The 20,745-nt window shown below is 32.5% G+C and overlaps 1 protein-coding gene across 1 annotated transcript; it reads right to left on the bottom strand.

Annotated features, from left to right (window-relative positions):
- Positions 1-778: 778 nt before the first annotated feature.
- LOC127711641 (E3 ubiquitin-protein ligase TRIM71-like) lies at positions 779-12,191 on the bottom strand. Its single transcript, XM_052217747.1, has 3 exons — positions 12,173-12,191; positions 11,637-11,675; positions 779-2,517 (listed from the first exon to the last, which is right to left on the bottom strand). The coding sequence occupies exon 3, from the start codon at positions 2,506-2,508 to the stop codon at positions 844-846; it is 1,665 nt and encodes a 554-aa protein (XP_052073707.1). The 5' UTR covers positions 2,509-2,517; positions 11,637-11,675; positions 12,173-12,191; the 3' UTR covers positions 779-843.
- Between the last annotated feature and the right edge of the window lie 8,554 nt (positions 12,192-20,745).

The raw sequence follows: 20,745 nt of genomic DNA, 5'->3' as shown, positions 1-20,745 counted from the left end.
AAGTAATAAATTTACTTAATTAGTTTTATTAAAATTAAAATATTTTTTCCCTGTATTTCAATTTGCGTATCCAATGCCGGGGATCTCGTTAGGAGATGAAGTATGTCATAAGTTAATGTTTTGTTTTTTTTTGTGTGGAAAATTGGGTCTTAATTATAGATTTCTGATTGCTTTCTAAAATGTATTCACGTCTTATAGACTTGGTGCGTTAACGATCATGGAATATTGTACAGACATCAGTCAATCTGTTTATGTATTCAACCCTATATTAACTCGCCTGCTCTTACATATCAGCACTCATTTGAGTATAACGAAATCTGAGAACTATATTTTAATTAGATTGAGACATCAGGCAATAGTTGAAGACTGTACGTGCCCTTCCGGATAACTTTTGATCATATCTTTCGTGCTATGCTGTCACGTTGACGTCATCACTTTTTCGATTTCTTATTTCTGCATTTGGCAAAATGTACTGTCGGATCCTAACTGTAAATCTGGTGCTGAAAAAATGATACCGTTAATTTAATTTGAAACAGAGTGCAAACTCTCTTATAAAATTTGATGTCAAAGTTGCTTAAATCCTTATCTGCAATATAACATCTCTAAAGGCTTAGCGATAAAATCAGAATGGTTTGAACATTTTCAAAACAAAAAAATTACGATCCCTGACGTTCATATACTTCTGCATTGTTCAGGGCGAGTTTAAATAAAAACTTATTTGTATCTTAAAACAAAGTGTACATCATGTGCAATGTTACGTAACTTGAAAAATGCGAAATACTAAACAATTTAGTTTTATTCATCTATTATAACAAACAAGAAATGTATAGATTCACGAGTTCGTTATTCATTTGTCAATGTTTTGCATTTATACACAAATACAGATTTACAACCGTTATTAATAACAAACAGTTTTGTGAAGTCATTGTTTAAACACATTCCATAAGGATGGTCAATTTCATCGTCTCGGTTCAGCATTGTCTCGCATTTTGTCCAATCTGAAGACATTCTCTGTATGTTGTGTGTGTAATAGCCCCCGAAATAAACATAACCTTGTCTATCAAGAATTACTCCTGTTACCGATGAAGTGTCCTTACTGTATACATGAGTTCCATCTAATTTGATACAAAGTAGTTTGTTGTTATATCGAACTATCAAGTGGTCATGACTATCATCGTATAGCATGAAGTAAAGATTTTCGGATGTTTGTTGCATATATTTTAGAACGGTTCCATTGATGTCTAATGTTTTGATAATACCACCTTGACCACTAATGTAAATTCGATCGCGGCTAGCAGTGATACCGAAACATCTTAATCCAACGTTAACTTTGTCGCTCGTTGTCATCTGTTTAGTCTTTATGAATTGAATAGAGTTTTCGGCAGGAAGTGTAACAATAGCACAGTCAGTACCAGGTATCACAGCAACACCAAATAGAGCAGCGGAAAAGGTTATTTCGGTTTCATAATCTTTACAGTCTCTATAGACATAGAGTTTCGGATCTGATAATGAATGATTTGTAAGGAGCAGCTTATTATCATCTGTGATTGCTAAATCTCTAAGAACATATGTAATCCCAGTTTTAAGTTTTAATTCCGTATCCTTTTCGAATCCAAATATCGTTTTTGTTGCTTCTACCTTGATCTGGGCCTGCTGAAGTTTCTTTGTTATGTATTGAACTTGACACGAGTTTAAAGTCTCTAACAGTGATCCGAAAGAGTCAATCGTTATAACTTTCTTTTCATCGAATGTTATATTGATTTCTTGTGACCTGGATACAAGCTTCTGAACTTTCTCTTCGGCACTTTGACTATTTATTACTTGTTGATGCAAACATAGAAACAGCTGACTATCAGATCCATAATCTTTCAGGAAATAAATTTCGTTCTCGTTTTCTTTTAATTTGTCCAAAACTTGTGATATTTCCTCTTTTTGTTTACTGATTTCGATCTCGTGTTTACGTTGGAGAGATGACAGTTCGGCATGAAGATTGCGTTCTAGATCATCTATTTGTTTCAATAATCGAGATTTGACTTCACGGATCTGTTTGGTCATTACAGATTTAGTTTGCGCCAGAGATTGTAAGTTCGATTCTCTGTTATCGTGTAAATCATTTAAGGTTGTAATAAGATGATTTATGTCCGCCATTATGTCGGTGAACAATGCAGACTTTTTGACATCTTTCGAGGCATGTTCTAATGGCAGAACGTTTTCACATTTCCTGTGGTCTTTAGGAATGCAGGCTCTACAGCAAACGATATCATGATCTTTGCAGTAGTAATCCAAAAGCATATCTGGATGGACGTTGCAGATTTTTTTCGCAGATATAGGGATATTTGAATCGACAGACGACAAATCGATAACATGATGAGACTTGAATGCCTTGAAACGGGTATGTGACTCAGCGCAGTCTGGGCAAAGTCGCTCTTCACAGTCGGAGCAATATTTTGTTGCTGATACTGACGAATTGGCCTCAGTGCATGGATCACAAAAACTCGCTGTAGCCATTTAAATAGTCTGGAAAAAAACTAATTTGTTATTTACGGCGTGTTAATCTTAATATATAAAATCATTAAATGTCCCTCATGTAGCGTTTTTAATAATTTCGAAATGTTAATTAGTTGTACAACAATGTAATTACCAAGTATTATTGAATAGCGGTATTTTGAAATCACATATTGAAAAATCTGGATATTCATTTACTTAAAAAAAAAGAAATTGAGATTTACTACAACACATTGGTCAGTGGAATTGCATTTCAGCAAAAGATATAAATGCATAATGAGATTAATTTATATTGATAGTACTTAATGAACAATTATTACAAGTATTAAAATATCAGCAAACTAGAACGGGTAATGAAACTGACATAAATAAGTAACCCTGTCCAGAACCAAAACTTATTGAAGTAGATGATTTTATGTTGTAAAGATATGCCTCTCCTTAGAAATTCAATAGGTCTTTGACCATTACAGAGTGAATAAAGGCAACAGTAGTATACCGCTGTTCGAAATTCATAAATCATTTGAGAAAAAACAAATCCGGGTTACAAACTAAAACTGAGGGAAACACATCAACTATAAGAGGATATCACAGTAACATAGTTTATCTGTGGTTATTTATGTTTACTTTTCAATACATTAGCTTGATAACATTATAACATAATTAAGTTATTAGAATTTAACTGAGTGTGAATAGATCACAACATAGTTTTTAGCATCTGTGAGATTAACCTTGACCTTCACTCAATGCAAATCAATGAGGTGTAAAATGTAGGCCACGCCCCTCGTGTCTAACGTTTTTTAAGTTGCTACCTTATTCATTTAGAGGCATCCGACCCTAATTCAAATAGGTGTCATGGATTTGAACAGCCCTATTTAGGTCAGTGAACCATTTTATTTATAGTGTTTGGATATGCTGCTCTTTACCGAATGAAGTCTTACCAATAGTTATAGGATTTTTGTTTACCAAGTGTCTGAAAATATGAACACGAACATTAAACTTAACAGAAGTCAATAAATTTAAACATTTATGTTAATGTGACCTGCATGTGTAAGGCGTGTTTTAGAAACTCCATTACAAAAGTTGCAAGATGTCTGTTCTTCTTTTACTGTGAGATAAAAAGTAGTAACTGAGATTTGACTTCCAATGTTAAACTTCATATCCATAAGGAAAGTTAGTTCGGACGGACCTAAATTTTGTAAGATACTGCTTTACTCTTCAAAAGGTATCCCTCATCAAAGTTTTTACTTTGTAAAATTATAATTGCTCAAGGCAAGGCAAACTGACAACTAAATAAAAAAAAAAAATCCAAAATTGCGGTAATGGAATTGAACCACTAATTCATAGCCCTGTAAGAATATGATTTCTATGTTGAATTCTGAATTTGCAAGCATTGATAGCTTAAAGTTCAAATAAAGTTACAGTCACTTCATGTCAAATCTTTACCTTCTTCTGACTTGTGGTGAAAAATTCAACATACCTTTATACCTTAATTGCATATTAGAGCGCACCGTTTCCCGGAAGTTTGTTAGTACAAAAACTGGTACCTTTGATCTTAACAACAGGGTAAATGTGCCATCCAATTATAATTGCATTAATTATTCAAAATAAACATTCAATAAGGATTGTACAGTGATTTCAATTCCTTAAGCTTTCATTTGAAAAAAAAAAATACCCAAATATTTGACTCATCCACAAAGTTACAGCTATGCGTAGAAACTATTTTGTCTAGAACTTGTACTACTATCTAGTATACTCTTTCTAACAGGACCCGAATTAGTGGTTCTATACATATAACAACACCAAACTTGATATATATATATATATATACTTCTGCTTTACCTAATTTCCTTCTATGATCCATTTTTTAGCATAGAAAAACACATAAAGCTTTTGATGAAACACTATTTCACTGAATTCAACCTCAAATTGGACCGATAGAAACAGATGCCTAATACAAAGAAAACTCCATATGGATACTAATAGTGACCAGTTTGAGACTTTTTCAATTATCACTTGTTCTTATTTGTTAATATTTACCCAATTAACAATTTTCTCACCTGTGTGTCTTATTTGTATCAGAGATTTTTAAATGAATATACATATAGTGGTCCAAACATAAAACATAGTTGAATTTTTTGTCCCCCCTTTTTTTCTACAGAAAAGGAGTGTGTTTTGGTAAAAACCATACTTTTATGTAAAAAATGGATCAATAAGAACAACTTATATATCTCTTAGCTGGGCTAATTCCTTAACTGACTGAAAATTGTATTTTAACTGAGATTTTGGAATTCCTTCATAAAAAAATACCAATTTCCTTAGACTTAAATGATACACTACGAAACCAAATAAAAACAATAAAACATGAAACTCACATAGATGATTTGACCAACAGCTATATTTTTACTATAAACTGGTCATGATATACATGTTTCATAGATTTCAGTCTTAAATAATGGAAAAATGTAAACTTCAGGTTAAGTCATAACTGTATGCATGCTTAAAAAATTGAAATACCCTATATTGTAGCATGTTGGTGAAACCAACATTTAATTTATTGTTTCATTAAAAAAAATGAATGTAACATGATGAATGAAAAAAAGTTTGACCAATTTGAACTGTAATGGTTATGATTTCTAAAATTTGAATTTCACATGCCTTTCAGTTGTAGGAATAAAACCACTAACTTATAGCCCTCTGCTTTCTATGTTAAATTCAGAATTTTCAAGCATTAATGGCTACTTTGTCTTAAGTTCACAAAAAGTGGCAGTCAATTCATGACAAAACTATACCTTATCCTGATTTGTGCTGAAATATTAACATATCTTTAATTGAATATAAAAGCGCATTGGTTCAAGGAAGTTAATTGAAAAAAAAGTTAAAAAAAAATATAAGAGTGCACTGGTCCCCGAAAGTTTGTTAGTACAAATACAGGTACTTCTGATCTGCACAACAGGGCAAATGTGCCCTCCAATTATAATTTCAAATATTTGTGTTATTATGCAAAATAAAATTTCAACAAGGGTTGTACAGTGATGACAAGTCCTTATGCTTTCATTTGATACCAAAATTACCCAAATAGTTTACTTATTGGCAACGTTGCACAAGTTTCTAACGGGTACCACATGTGGATCAGGATCGGTTTACCTGAGATCATCCCAGGTTTTGGTGGGGTTCCTGTTGCTCAGTCTTTAGTTTTCTATGTTGTGTCTATTGTACTATTGTTTGTCTGTCGGTCTTTTTCCTTTTTAGCCATGGCGTTGTCAGTTTATTTTCGACTTATGTCAGATAATAGATATAAGAAGATGTGGTATGAGTACCAATGAGACAACTGTCCATCCAAGCCACTGGACTATACATAAAGCGACACATTACTTATCATTAGAGGAGCTGCTGATCTATACTTAGATAAGAACGGTGTTGAGGACTTAGCCAGAGCGAGCAGAATTTTGAGACTTAGGAACAACAGAGTAGATGTGGGGACACCACATATATAGGCCCATCTGCCCTATTTGCTGCCACTTATTAGTATTAATGCATTGGGTGGTAATTAAACCCATGTGTTGTTCTATATGTACATGTACATATATGATATATATATGTATATGTATATGTATATCAAATGCAAACAAGAGGCTGTCAGAGAGACAGCAAACCGGATTTTCCTGAAGAGGTCGAACCCTGAACAGTTGAGCAAGTATGGACACAACATTTAAGCTTAAAACAGCTCTGAATTTGGATTGTGATTGAACATTTGATACAGCATGGGTTTGTGACACAAAATAAATGTGGTCAAAGAACTGAAAAATTTGAAATTGAACATTTACCTATTATGGTCCAATATCCAAAATCTAAGTACATTGCTAGAATCAGCATACCAAAGAACCCCAATAATTCAATTTTTGATAAAATACTTCTTAGTTAAACCATTTCTGTTCAAATGGAAATAACTCAAACTTTATTTTCCATGAACCAATAATGTAAATCTAAAATTAAATATGATTTAACCATAGACTCTAAAATTAGATATGATGTTATATTTATTTTTAAATTATAATCAAATATAATTAATAGTTTTCTAATAAATCTGTCACTCCAATTATAATTGGGTGATTGCATTGACAATTACCAGATGTGTGTTATCTTATCACTTAGTGTAATCAAACTTTATATATATAGTTGATAGTTCCCAATATTTTTTCTTTCATTTGTAACATACTAATATATATCTGCAACTTATCTTATCTTAATTTTAAATTATAAATAATATATTATTATCAAATGAATTTTCAAATCTGGAACCCCAAACAGGATCAAGTAAAAATTAAAATTAACAGACACAACAAAACAATTATATACATATATCTCTCAGAAAATTAGTTTTTACAAAATAACAAACACACCATAAAATTCTTCAAACAATTTACCAAAGAAAAGAAAAATTAATAATGAAAATCATACTTGCAAATCTGAAGGATTATTTCCCTTTGAACAGAACTATAGTTTAACATAGTACTCTAACATTACATATATAATTATTAGTAATGTAATTAACTTCAAAATGTTTATCTCTTAAAAACCTTTAAAACTTATCTGTAATTATCTTCAAAGTGTCTAATAATGAACAGTAAATTTCAAACTTCATTTATACAGTCCTACTAGTAAATTTCAAACTTTATATATACAGTCTTACAGATCTTATCAGGAAACAGAAAATTTTCAAATAAATCTGTCACTCCAATTATTATCATATGCAAAGATATTTCCCAGATCTAATTAATAATGAAAATCATACTTGCAAATCTGAAGGGTTATTTCCCTTTGAACAGAACTATGGTTTAACATAGTACTCTAACATTACATATATAATGAATAGTAATGTAATTAACTTCAAAATGTCTAATAGTATAGCTTAAAATCATCACCACTTAGGAAATAGAAAATTTTCAAATAAATCTGTCACTCCAATTATAATTGTGAGATAAGACATTTACCATATGCTTATGATTACAAGAGAAAAATATTTAAAAATACCACTTTTGAATATTAAAAATGGCAATAACTCAAAAAGGAGAAATACTATAATCGTGAAAATTGAACTTGACCTTCATTTAGTCGCGAGAAACAACATATCTAAATTTGAAAAAAAATCATTACAGCGTTTTCATGTTATTGAAGAGACACTGTTTAAAAGCCACCCGCCCGTCCGCCCGCCCGCCCGCCCGCCCGCCCGCCGTACTTCCCCAAATCAATAACCGATATTTCCTTCGAAAATCCGGTTAAAATGCAGCTGTAACTGAAAATATGGTAATTTTACATCATTATAGCCTCATTTTTATAAGGTCCTAGCTAGACCTTTTCTTAGTAAAGGTGTATTACATAACTCTGAAAGCAATACAATCCAGAGTTCTCCTCAGGATTTTTTGTATAGCGCTTTGGTAAGCGCACAATATTAGATTGTTTCGATATCACCTTAAGTGTTGTGTTTGCGATTTGATGTTACATTTATTTACAACTACCATGTTTAGTTATAAAATTAAATAGAAAATGACCTGCATTTTTTTATACATGTGCCATGTACATTAACAGAAATGCAAATAAGTGACATTTTTATTATTAAACTTTAAAAATTTAAATGCTTAGATAACCTAAATAATTTGATTTCATTACCACCCGTCCCCAAATGTAGCACTGTGGGTAAATTTTTTTCTCACTTTTAGTTGTTTGACTTATAAACTAGTTATATATCCTTCACAGCTTCATAATTTACTGACACATATTTAAAGAAGGTTTTCAATGACAAAATTGGAATTTTATTTATTAACTTTTATTTACATCTATCAAATTACAATTTTTCAAACTAAAATTGGTATATCCTTTAATATCAAAGGAAGAAATGGAATAACTCTTTCCATAAGTACTAAAATGTTACTAAAGATATGTTTAAAAAAGGCTAACATATTTGATCATATTCAAGATGAACATGATAAAAATCTTTTTTTTAAGGCGTCTTTTTTTATTATTAAAGGTGGATTATCAATATAGAAATGTTTGCCAATTGAAACATTACAACCACCTTTAAAATTTGTGTTTGGTACTTTTATGAATATTTGAAATATTGCCACCAGAAATATTTTACAAGATTTGACAATACTGTTTTAAGCACTTTGTCCACCAAAATTGTCTCCCTTACGCATTTCCTGTTTACACCAATGACATGTCTTTTAAGTATCATTAGAATGCCATTCCTAATCCAAGCCATCCACTGTAAATATAGATTTTAAAATAATGTTTAATTAAATGTAACTGAAAAATGGATGGCAAATCTCGATATTTTATATTTATTTTTCGTTTAGTTATCCAATATTCGATTTTGAAAATAGCGATGCAAGGACAAGTAATCGTAAAAAACGGGCTTGTAATGGACAACGGGGATGCTTTTCTCAAAACAATACAGGTTCGACAGTTTAGTTGTAAACTCGAAAAAGTAATGAAATAATCATAGATGTTTAAAAAAATGGACGAGACCACGTTGTCCATGTTGTCAGAGAAAGGGTAAAACTTTCCTTAAATACTTTTGGTATGATTTATTGAGCACTTTCTACTCCTTTCAGAAAGTTTATGCATCTTTTAATTCTTTGAAAGCATTCAGAAAGAAAAAAAGTCTTTTTGACAGAAAAACTTCTGCAAAAGCCGAACTGGTCCCTGCGATATTTGACCTATGTCTGCAGCTATAACTTTGTAAACAAAATACATACGCACCGCGTGGATATAACCGTATTACTAATTTTTTATTCTTAAAAACTTCTTAAATCTTATTAAAGAGCATTGTCTTTCGTATGAATATCAAGATGATTCCGAGTATTATTGTTTTAATGATTTAAAAGTTCAGCTGACAAGAAAGGTTGACATTCTTTCAAGAACTATTTTGTCTAGCGATTGGTTGTCATTGGTATGTAAAAAAGCCAAAACCATGACAAAACGGATCTATTTATATTCTGATTTTTTTACGGATTGTAAAGACATTCACATAAAAGCGAAAGCTCGTATAAATATGAAAAATATACCAAAGGAATAGCCCAAAATACCATTTCATACCAATAAACATACGGACAGGTTAAGAATGAAATTATGTATAGTACATAAGTATATAAAATACGGAACCGAGTTCGGAAAGCGGCTTGGAAGTCTGGTCAATGGTAAAAGAACATTGACTGCGTCATTTTCCAAAAATGAACAATTAATTTCTTACTATATTTATACAGTCCTATATAGCTTATAATCATCAGCACTTAGGAAACAGAAAATTTTCAAATAAATCTGTCACTCCAATTATAATTGTGTCATAAGACATTTACCATATGGTTTGTAATCTGATAACAGGTGAAAATTATTTAAAAACAATTTGTGTAATCAAACTTTATATATATAATTAACAATTTCTGTTCAAAGGGAAATAACTCAATCACATTAGAAATACCACTTTTGGATATTAAAAAGGGCAATAACTCAACAAGAAGAAAAGATAAAACCGTGAATATATATATATATGTATATGCATATATATATATACCATGTATATCACCTTTAAAATAAAAATAAAACAAGGTGATCAAATAATCTCAAAACTGAATTATGACTAATATTCACAATGTTATTCAAATTTATTTTGGATGTTTCAGATATATTTTATGGTTACTGGACAATTTTAACCATTAACTTAAGCATAGTATAGATTTATGGTGTCAGTCGAGTTAAGTTAATAATGAAGTGAACATTTTTTTTTATTAAAATATATATAAAATAGTATATAAAGCAACTTAATAAATTTTAAAAATGACACCTTTGTTTTGTAAATTAAATTTAAATAGGTTTTGTCAAAACTAAAAACATGGCATACAAGAAGCACTTTAATCAGGTTTAATTACCTCAGTACATGTGTGTTTTACAGGTAAAAAGAAAGCCCTAATTTTCTTGAACTCGTGTATTACTTATCTAGTGAATTCAAAATGCCTTGCGATTTAAGTTTTACAGGATGTTGCAATTGTGAATGGATTTTATTTAAAATTTACTACTCTCTGACCAGGTGTCATCTTTTTAATGAGTTTTCCACAAGCAGGAGGTATTACTTTTTACTAATTTTATTCATTTCTTTAATATTTTTATCTTGTTTTGATATATACTATATAATATATATATATATATCCCAAATTATGATAAGAATAGATATATTTCTGATATAAGGTTAAACAATTTCAGTGATTTTTTTGGCTGTTGTTACCTCATTAAAAAGATAGTTATATAGCTATTGTATGTTACAATGAAACCTATGAAGTTTTTTATTTAGGAATTTAGGAAAATTAAGTTTATAAAAAAAAAAAAAAAAATTTTTTTTAACAAGACTCTTAAACTTTAAAATTAATATAATTAAATATTATTAAATAAGATAATTTATCTATCTCGATTTGATAAATCTGAGAATCATGTAAGAATGTAAAAATCTGTTTTTATATATATTTTTATTTCATTGTGGCTGTTGTCATGTCAGTTAAAAAGAAAGTTATTTTAACAGTTAAAGTTAAAAAAAGTAGATGTTATTTGGTCAAGAATGGTTCAGACTGGTCGAGTATAGTTCAGACTGAAAAAAATAGGTCGAGTACAGGTCGAGAATGGGTTAAGACTATTTCAGACTGGTCGAGTAATAGTTCAGACTATTTTCAATGGCAAAGATAAGGGTCAAGTACAAATCAGTACAGTCTAGTATGTTAAGACAGGGGTCGAGTAATATCCAGTAAATTTCACACCAATTCAGACTGGTCGAGTAAAAAAATAGTACAGTCAAGTACAAATATAGGCCATTTCAGACTTTTACTGGTTTGTAGTGATCATGAAGCTTTTCGTAAATGTTTGACAAAGTTTATGATTTTTTGAAATTTTAGCTCAAGACTGTTTATTTCCTGTTGTTGCAAAAAGACTAAATATCATTTATCAGTAAAATACAGTAAAAATGCAAAAAAAAAGTAACAAAAAAGATATTTTCTCAAGCTTGCATTTGAAGTTTTCTTGTGAAGAATAATTGTCTGACTTAAAAAATATGGGGACTGGTAATTTAACTTAAAACGTACAGTACTTACAATATCCGATGCTCCAAGAATCACTGCCACAACCCTTTGCTGTAAGTAAAACAAAAAGTTGTAATGCAAGTATCTTCTCTGAAGATACTAAATGCAAGTAACCTTTTCCAGTGCCGGCTAATAGTTTTGGTACGTTTCATCGATTCGCACTTTTCACTCAGTGCATTTTATTAATGTATTGATATGGCTAGGTAAATAACATGAACAATGAGAGATACTTCTATATACCCACTTTCACTGACAAATTAATGTATGACAAGTTTTTAATTTAAAAATGATCTTGTGATACAATTACAAGAATGTAAATACCAAATGAAAAATTTGAATTTAAAATTTACTTTCGGTTTCAACTATGTCACCCTATATATCTTCATATTCTGTCGTTACAATGATAATAACACACACACGCACACATACACACACACACACACTAACAATATTGACTTGAAATCATACATCTTTGAAAAAAACAAAATAATGACAGAGGCAATTGTGTTATAATAGTTTCTTGAGGACAACAGTACGTAAACACTTACCCGATTCAAGATGTCTGAACAAAGTTCAAGTTCATTATATGGGAAGCTGTATGGAACAAAATATATTTCTTCCTGAATATTAATCGGTCAATGGTTTTATCGTATAGATAAATTATTTTCAATATTGGCCGTTGTTATCAGTTTGTGTTAACACCTTTATTTACAATTAAATTCAAGTGAGTTCAGGTTAAAATATATCTTGATATACTAGTCTGATCTGTAATTGAACAGATTGTGTCCTACTTCCGATTGTGACATTTTGATTTAGTATGAAAACAATGATATATATATATATATATATATATATATAAATCCTTTTTGATGAAAGGAAAATAAAGAAAAAATGTTTTTATGAAGGCTAAGATGTGACACTATATAAATAACACATAGCTGAGAGGGTGATAGAGCAGATTATTACCCCGAAAAACATTGTAAACCGCGGCGAAGCCAAGGTTGACAATGTTTTTTCGAGGGGTAATAATCTGCTCTATCACCCTCTCAGCTATGTGTTATTTAATTTATTTTACTGAATGTCCTATCATTATTGTCATTTAAACTTATATTATAAGTAATGATCTATGATGTCGTTTACAAAACAATGTACAGTTGAACCAAAATAACAAAAGTATTTTTTTTTGAAGTGACAATCAATGAAAAAACTTCAGCTTTGTCTTTAGAATCATTGATGTAAATGCAATGCATTGTCTTTTGAATTATCGATTTTTGATTGGTCCGCACGAGAGGGTGATATTCAAAAAATTATCTCCCGCTGAGCCACGGGATAGAGTAAATTGTCTCCCTCGTATGAACCAATCAAAATCTGGCATTTTAACGTAAAGTATACTAAATAAAAATGTTTTTTAAATGTATTTATTCATGTTATTATAGAAAAAGTTTGATTAAGTCCCCACAAAATGAATTCGGAATCAAATGAACTGTTTTTTTTTATAATTAGTTTTCATTATGTTTTTAATGTAGACGCATGTATAGATACATGTAAGCATAGTGTAGTCGACAAAACGAGAGTTTATCGTTTTCAGTCCTTAAATTGATGAGTTTTGTTTTAATCAATTTCCGCCAATATCACATTCACAAGAAAGACAAAAGACAAACAACAGTCAACAGAATATTTCATAGAAAACTAAAGGTTTAGCAACATGTCTCATACCAACAGAGAAGAGGTGTACTTTCGTGCTGTAGAGGAATCAGCAATTTGATGTGCTGAGTTGTCAATCCTAGAAAAAAAAAGTTACAAGTCGCATTCAGCGATCTTTATTTGACGAAAAAAAGTATGGGAATGTGTCTACGACAAGTGAAACATGTTGATCTTTTTTATATTACATCTCATATATCCCAGTGCGCTTGATATTTAGGACACTTTTTACAGTAAAAGGTCTGCTTCACATTTGGTATCTTGTCCTCAATATGGAAAGAGATCGGCGTCATCGAACTAGCATTTATGGCAAACTTAATTATTTCAACTTTTCAATTTTGTGCAGTTACATACTATTTGCCTCTTTGAAAGGCGTTTACAAATATCAGTTAATATGTAATGTATGCTCCTTCAAGTTCACACCATATGGACGTCGTTAATAAGAGTGTGCTTCTTTTACAAATAAATCGTAATCAGGGTTAAGAGGAACCGACTAAATTAGACACTACATATAAGTTTCATGGCGACTATCACTATCAAGATTAGTGACGGACGGTGTCTCAATTAACTAGCAACTTGTTTGTTTTATCTTAGATCGGTGGCAATATGATACAATCAGTAAAATTACAGATCAAAAGATCATACGTAACTATTGCCGCCTTAGTTGTTATATATTCAGTAATGGTCAACCAAATACTACTTGCATCTAAAAAACTTCAGAAGCGATAACGGCAACTTTATAATTCAAAATCCTTATTGCAGTAGCTTCTTTTCTTGTTGCAATAAGCCTCCATGAAGGATATCAAAACAGTTAAAGCAAGAAGTAAAAAAAAATTTCTCTGGAAAATATAATCATAAACTACATTTGGAGGTGCTGTGGAAGTGTAACGTGATAGAAATCTTTAAATACATCAAAGTTCAAGGCGCGAAATGTAAATTATCAATAAACCAAATGAGATATGTAAGATATGTATAGAACGCCACAGCTGCCTTATGATAACGATACTCATATTATTAAGGGTAGATATATATCATGAAGCAAATGTTCTAAACTATAACGACATTTGACTATAGTACTCTGTCAATTTGTTATATCACTAAGATAAATCTAAATACTATAAAGGCGTTTTGATATAACACGGAGTTACCTTTTCATACTATTCTGTCATTTTACTTTGTCGTGAAGATATCATGTCACACTATGAAGATATCTTGATATAACATGGAGCGACCCTTTCATACTGATTGACATTTTACTATATATACTATTCTGTCATATTACTATGTTACGACGATAAAGTCATATACTACAAAGACATCTTGATATAATATGGAGTCACCTTTTCATACTATCTTATCACCTCACTGTGCTATTCTAACAGATTTCTATATCATAATGATACATCTTTACACTATAAAGACGTACTGATATAACAGCAATACTGATCAAGGAATATAAAAAAGTCGCAAGTTTTATCGGTTACATATAATGATAAATTCGACGTGAATATGGCGGACGGACGAGTTTAGCAGGAAATTCTAAATTAACGGATGGAAGCACTTTTCGCATAGATTCAAGCTTGGTGAATATCTCTAGAAATTCTTTTTCAGTTATGCCATGAAATGAAGTTGTCCAAAACAGGTCAGACATGATGAATTGAAGGTTAGGTCGCTCTAAATATAGTACATCAAAGCCGATTAAATTACTTTCAATTGGAGGTGTGCAAGAATTTAACATTCCGAAGTTTATATTAGTACACATGTTGGAGATTGGATTTGAAATATCAGAAATTTCTAGAGTATTGCCCGTCTCTGAGAGAACAGTTTACAGAAGGATGGCCGTATATGATTTTAACAAAACTTCTTTCTCTGAAATACAAGATGAACTTGACAAAATTCTGATTGGAATATTAGTGACTTTCTACGGTACGGGGAAACCTATTTAAGAATTATGCTGAAGAAAAAAGGAATACATGTTCCGAGATGGCGTCTACGAGACAGTATGAAAAGGGTCGACGAAAACGGCACACACGAAAGACGGCTTCATAGGTGAATTTATGGTGTGGAGAAGGGTAGACTTAACTATCTTTGGCATAAAGACACATATCACAAACTGATTCGTTGGACATTCATTATTGTCGGTGGAATTGACGGTTACAGCCGATTTCTTATGTTATTGAAACGTTGTGTTTTTAACAAATAGTTAACAGTTTTCGCACTGGAACTAGGGGCCTCGGTGGCCGAGTGGTCTAAGTAGTTACTACTATAATCACTAGCCAGTCAACACTGAGGTTGTGAGTTCGAACCCCGCTCGTGCGGGTGCACTCGACTCCAATCTTAATTGACTAGGATTGTCAGTTTTCCTATCGAAGGTCGGTGGTTTTCTCCGGTCACTCCGGCTTCCTCCACTAATAAAAACTAGCCGCCACGAAATAGCCCAAAAGCGGTTCTTAAAAGTGGCGTTAAAACACCAAAAATCAAATCAAATCGCACTGGAACTTCCCGCTATGGCACACCCAAACGTGTTAGATCGGACAAAGGTTTAGAAATATCCTTGTTGCCGATTTCCTGCTAGGATTAAATGGACCAGGACACATGATTACAGGACCTATATAGCTAGCACTCTTAATCAACTCATTGAAATTCTTTGGCGTGATCTCTACGAAGGCGGTCTATGTTATTTTTACCATATGTTTTAGACGCATTGAACCAGTTTCATTTGATGGTACTGCATTACATATTCATGGATGATATTAACAGGAAAATCGAAATTTTGGTAGGTGCTTGTAATCGACTTCGTACAACTAGGTCATCACCATTGGCTCTTTTGGTAGCAGTTCAGCTGCAAAACACAGTCGGTGCAATACCAGAATTTGATCTCCAGTATGTATTATGGTGTAGAAGGTTTCGATAATTCTAGTTTGGAGCAAGATGGTAACAGCAGACCAGTCTTTTGTCTAATTTCCGAAGCCTTGTGGTAGAGATACAGAGATTCACTTAGGACTTCTGTACCTTTTCCAAACACCACCAAGAACCATGGAATAGACGATTTCATCAAATGTGTAAATGTTATTTCTCAGAGACAACTATAAAACCAATCTCATTGTAATCTTTTGAAATTACCAATAATCAAGGTAGCCTTGTCCTATAGTTACCAATCTTACAAGAATATGAAAAAAAAAGGATAAAGGGTATGCGTCAATGAGACACCATCCTTATGGAACGGAACATGGCAAAATTCCATCATCTAGGGGTCGCCGTGTGGTCTTCAACATGGAACAACAGTCCCTACCACATAACAAGCACTAAATGGCCCGAAATAAATGTGAAAAATTGAATCATAGCCACCACAATTCCTTAAATAAACAAAGTATTTGACATAAAGACATAGTCTTAGATGCATGATTTTTTCATTAGTTGTAATTGGCGTTGAACTAGCTGTCATTAACTGCGAGTACTCTCAGATCTGTACTTATTGTCGTTCTGTTGTGTGGATGTACAAGTACCCGTCCACGTCCAATCTGTATTTTTTAGAGGTATTTTTATTTGTATCCATCTGATGAGTTAAGCCTTTTCAACTGATTTTTATAGTTTGTTCTTATGTTGTACTGTTACACCACTGTCCTAGGTTTGTGGGGGGGGGGGGGGGGTGGGGGTGGGGGGGGGGGGGGGGTTCACGCCATCAAACTAGTTTAACCCCATCACATTTTGTATGTGCCTGTCCAAAGTCAGGAACCTGTAATCCAGTGTTTGTCGTTTGTTGCTGTGTAATATATTTGTTTTTCGTTCATTATTTTGTACATAAGTAAGTCCGTTAGCTTTTTCGTTTCAATTGTCTTACATTTGTCATTTCGGGGCCTTTAATAGCTGACTTTGCGGTATTGGCTTTCTTCAATTTTGAAGGCCGTATGGTGGCCTATAGTTGTTAATTTCTGTGTCATTTGGTCTCTTGTGGAGAGTTGTCTCATTGACAATCATACCACATCTTCTTATTATCATATATAACAACTAATGAACTTCAGTGAGCATGCTCAATTACCCCATGCCCCCCGCATTGTGACTGGATAAGAAAATCGATGTGAGTAAACCTCAGTTTGAATTTGGAGAGGCTCAGACAAGAAATAGAGACGCTATCCCGATGCATTAATTTTTGTCTCTCCTTGACAGAGTCAAACATCTAGACAAAGGTATGCTGTTTTCCGGCTTCTTCGGCAGTGTCGCCAACAATGTATTAGTTTGTGATAAGGTACATTTCTGGGGAACCACTAGTGGTAGACCAATGATATTTGGTATGCAACTGGATTAACATTGGTACATCTCATTTCCAAAACGATTATTTGGCTCCATCCTAATGACTTTTAAACTTGTGCTTTGTTTACATGTTTTAGTTTGAGAATATATCAGTTTATGGGGAACCACTAGTGGTAGGCCAATGATATTTGGTATGCAGCTGTATTAGCTTTGGCACATCTCATTTCCATGGAGATTAGTTTGTCATGTACCTTCAGTCATGGTTCATTGACTTTGCATACTTCGCATATTTCACATGTTAAAAGTATTGCTATTTTAATTTCGACATTTTCATTTTACTATCAAAATAATAAAAAAGACGAGACATATCTCTGTGTTAACAATTTATTATGTGCAATTTTGACAAGTCCCCCTCCCTCCCAAAGACAATGTCCCCTATTTCAGATTTTTCTGATAATCAAACTCATCCAAGGTTTCTATGAGAGCAAACCTCAGTTTGATTTTGAAGAGATTCTGACAAGAAATGGTGACGCTATCCAGGCGATATCAATTTTTGCGTACAATTTTACAAGTCCTCCTCCCAAAATAAAGGTCACTCACTTAAGATGTCTCTGAAAATCGAGCTCAACTAAGGTTGCCATGAGAGTGAACCTCAATTTGAATTTAAAAAGGCTCGGACAAGAAATGGAGACGACATCAATTTTTACAAGTCCCCCTCCTAAAAAATGGTCCCCTATTTCAGAATTAAGAAAACTAGTAGGGCCACAATACCACACCAGAAGACTCCAAGTAACCACCTTAGGACAATTGCTGCGGCCAAGTTTGGTTTAAATTGGTCAAGTGGTTATTTGGAGAAGATCTTTAAGCAAAATTGTTGACAGACGGACGGACGGGACTGATGACGGACGCCAAGTGATTGTTAAAGCTCACATGAATTTTCAGGTCAGGTAAGCTAAAATTTACAGAAAAAACAAAGCTTACTGAATGAAATATAGAACTTTTTTCAACTTGTCATTTTTTCAAGTCCATAAAAATCACTCGTAAAAGCATAGTCATAAATTGCAAGAGATCCCCATCAACTGTTAATGCTGCATTTTGAGTTGGTTTGGGAATCCTCAATGAAAAGATGTATTTATTTACAGTTGGAAAGAAGGATGTCCCAACTTCTGAAAATTCAATGCATGGATGTATCTTAAAACCCTATAGGGGCTCTTCTGTTGTTCCAGTCCCAAACTTTAACACTTTCTCTGATGCCATAGGATTTCTGCTGCCACCTGAACAAGCATAATAGTTGTCAACTTAAATTGGTACTTATTTTCTGCTCCCCAACTATTCAGTGGTGTTAAGGAGGAAGAGCAATAATTTGTCTACTAAGTGTAGGAAAAATGCGTCCCGGAAGGGTGAAATATTGTCTTTGCACTGTTTCTTGTGCACTAAACAAACGAGTATATAATACAACTCAGCGTGCCTGTCTTGCACAAAACATGCTCATAATCAAACCACAAGATTCTGCTTCTGTTTCGATATACGTATAATATTTGTTACTGGACGTTAAACACTTTTCTTCTCGTTCATCCAAGTTTTTCTAATAAACAACCCAGTCTAAGACTTAAAATGCAACGGGAGATAATATATATATTTCGCATCGGTGTCATAATATATATGATTTATTTTTATTTCGTTTCGTTTCGTTGATTTCGGTTTCTTTTGATTTCGTTTCTATTTCGTTTCGCACTTTACAGGCACCCCATAGTATCGTACCTGTCTGATGTTGGTACGGGGATTACCGTTTGGTTTGGGTACGGAAATCAAAGATGAACGCTGGAAAAACCTTTCAATCTTAAAAAACCATTACATAAATGCTTTAAGCGTGTTGTCATCTCAGGATGGACTTGATATATACAAGGTTATAGGACTTGCCGCTGGAATAGGTCACATGTGGAAAAAGGTTACATTTCTACATACGCAAATTATGAAAAAGTATACGTTTTTAAAATCTTAAATATATGAAAAGGGTGGGATATTAGATCCCCAGCGGCACCCTCTATCAATTAAGAATAACAGTGCACCCCCATCTCCCACCACCACCACCCCCGACCCGAGGTTGTTTATGTTAAACTTGAGAAAGTCGTAAAATTTGGATAGGAAAGTAAAGATTAATCAATTTTAATTAAGCATTTTGCAGATTAGTCTGATTTAAACAATAATCGTACATCAGTGTCATTTAAAAAATCTGCCGATCTGGACTATCTTTCAGCTTTTAGTTAATAATAATATTCAAGAATACGGCTAAACCTGAATAGGGTACCGTACCTGTCAACATGACTTGCAAACACGTGCTTTAAGTATACTTTCTAGAAAAAACGTTGTTTTCATACAAATTACAGTTTCGCGAAAAAATTTTGTACTGTAGGTTTGATTTATGTTTGTATGTTATTTTTTAGGGAGGATACCAACCTGTAATTTTCGCCTATCGTGTCGACACCAAGTCTTTTCAATTCCACATCGCTGAGGGTAAAATAAATGCAACATTACAGTCGATAGATTCTTTTATCTAGAAAGCAATTCCCTAAGGCCTGCAAATCGATTTCCTCCAAGGCCCTTTTTTATCACGTCGTCTGCCATCACAATGATGTTGCTGATGTATTTCTCTCGGAATTTTTGCCGCTATTTATAGAATTGTCTTATAGTACGATGAAATGGTCTTATATAGTGTAATCAAGTAGTCTACTGGTATATAAATGACACCTCGTGGTATAAGAAATTGGTAGCTTGATATTGAAATATGTCTTTATAAGATAGTTATATGACAGAATAGTATGACAAAGTTGCTTCATGTTATATCGAGATGATAGTATAGTATACAAATTGATCGTAGTAAGATAGTAACGTGACAAAATAATATACTGAGTTGACAAAATAGTATGAAAAAGTTGCTTAATGTTATATTAAGATGTCTATATAGTATAAAATGAATCTTTATGATATAGCAATATCACATAATAGTATAGTAAAATGACAAATCAGTATGAAAAGGTAGCTCCATGTTATATCAAGATGTCTTCATAGTATGAAAGAATATCTTCATGACAAAGTAAAATGACAGAATAGTATGAAAAGGTTACTCAATGTTATAGATGTTACATCAAAACGTCTCTATAGTATATAA

Source organism: Mytilus californianus, unplaced genomic scaffold (genome assembly GCF_021869535.1).
Source record: "Mytilus californianus isolate M0D057914Y unplaced genomic scaffold, xbMytCali1.0.p SCAF_8, whole genome shotgun sequence".
NCBI classification, from domain to species: Eukaryota; Metazoa; Mollusca; class Bivalvia; order Mytilida; family Mytilidae; genus Mytilus; species Mytilus californianus.
The sequence above is the reverse complement of the archived record's forward strand: the minus strand, read 5'-3'. Positions and strand labels throughout refer to the sequence as shown.

Bases quoted from the DNA above. Each gene is read 5' to 3' on its own strand.
- LOC127711641 (XM_052217747.1), bottom strand. From the start codon at position 2,508: ATGGCTACAGCGAGTTTTTGTGATCCATGCACTGAGGCCAATTCGTCA.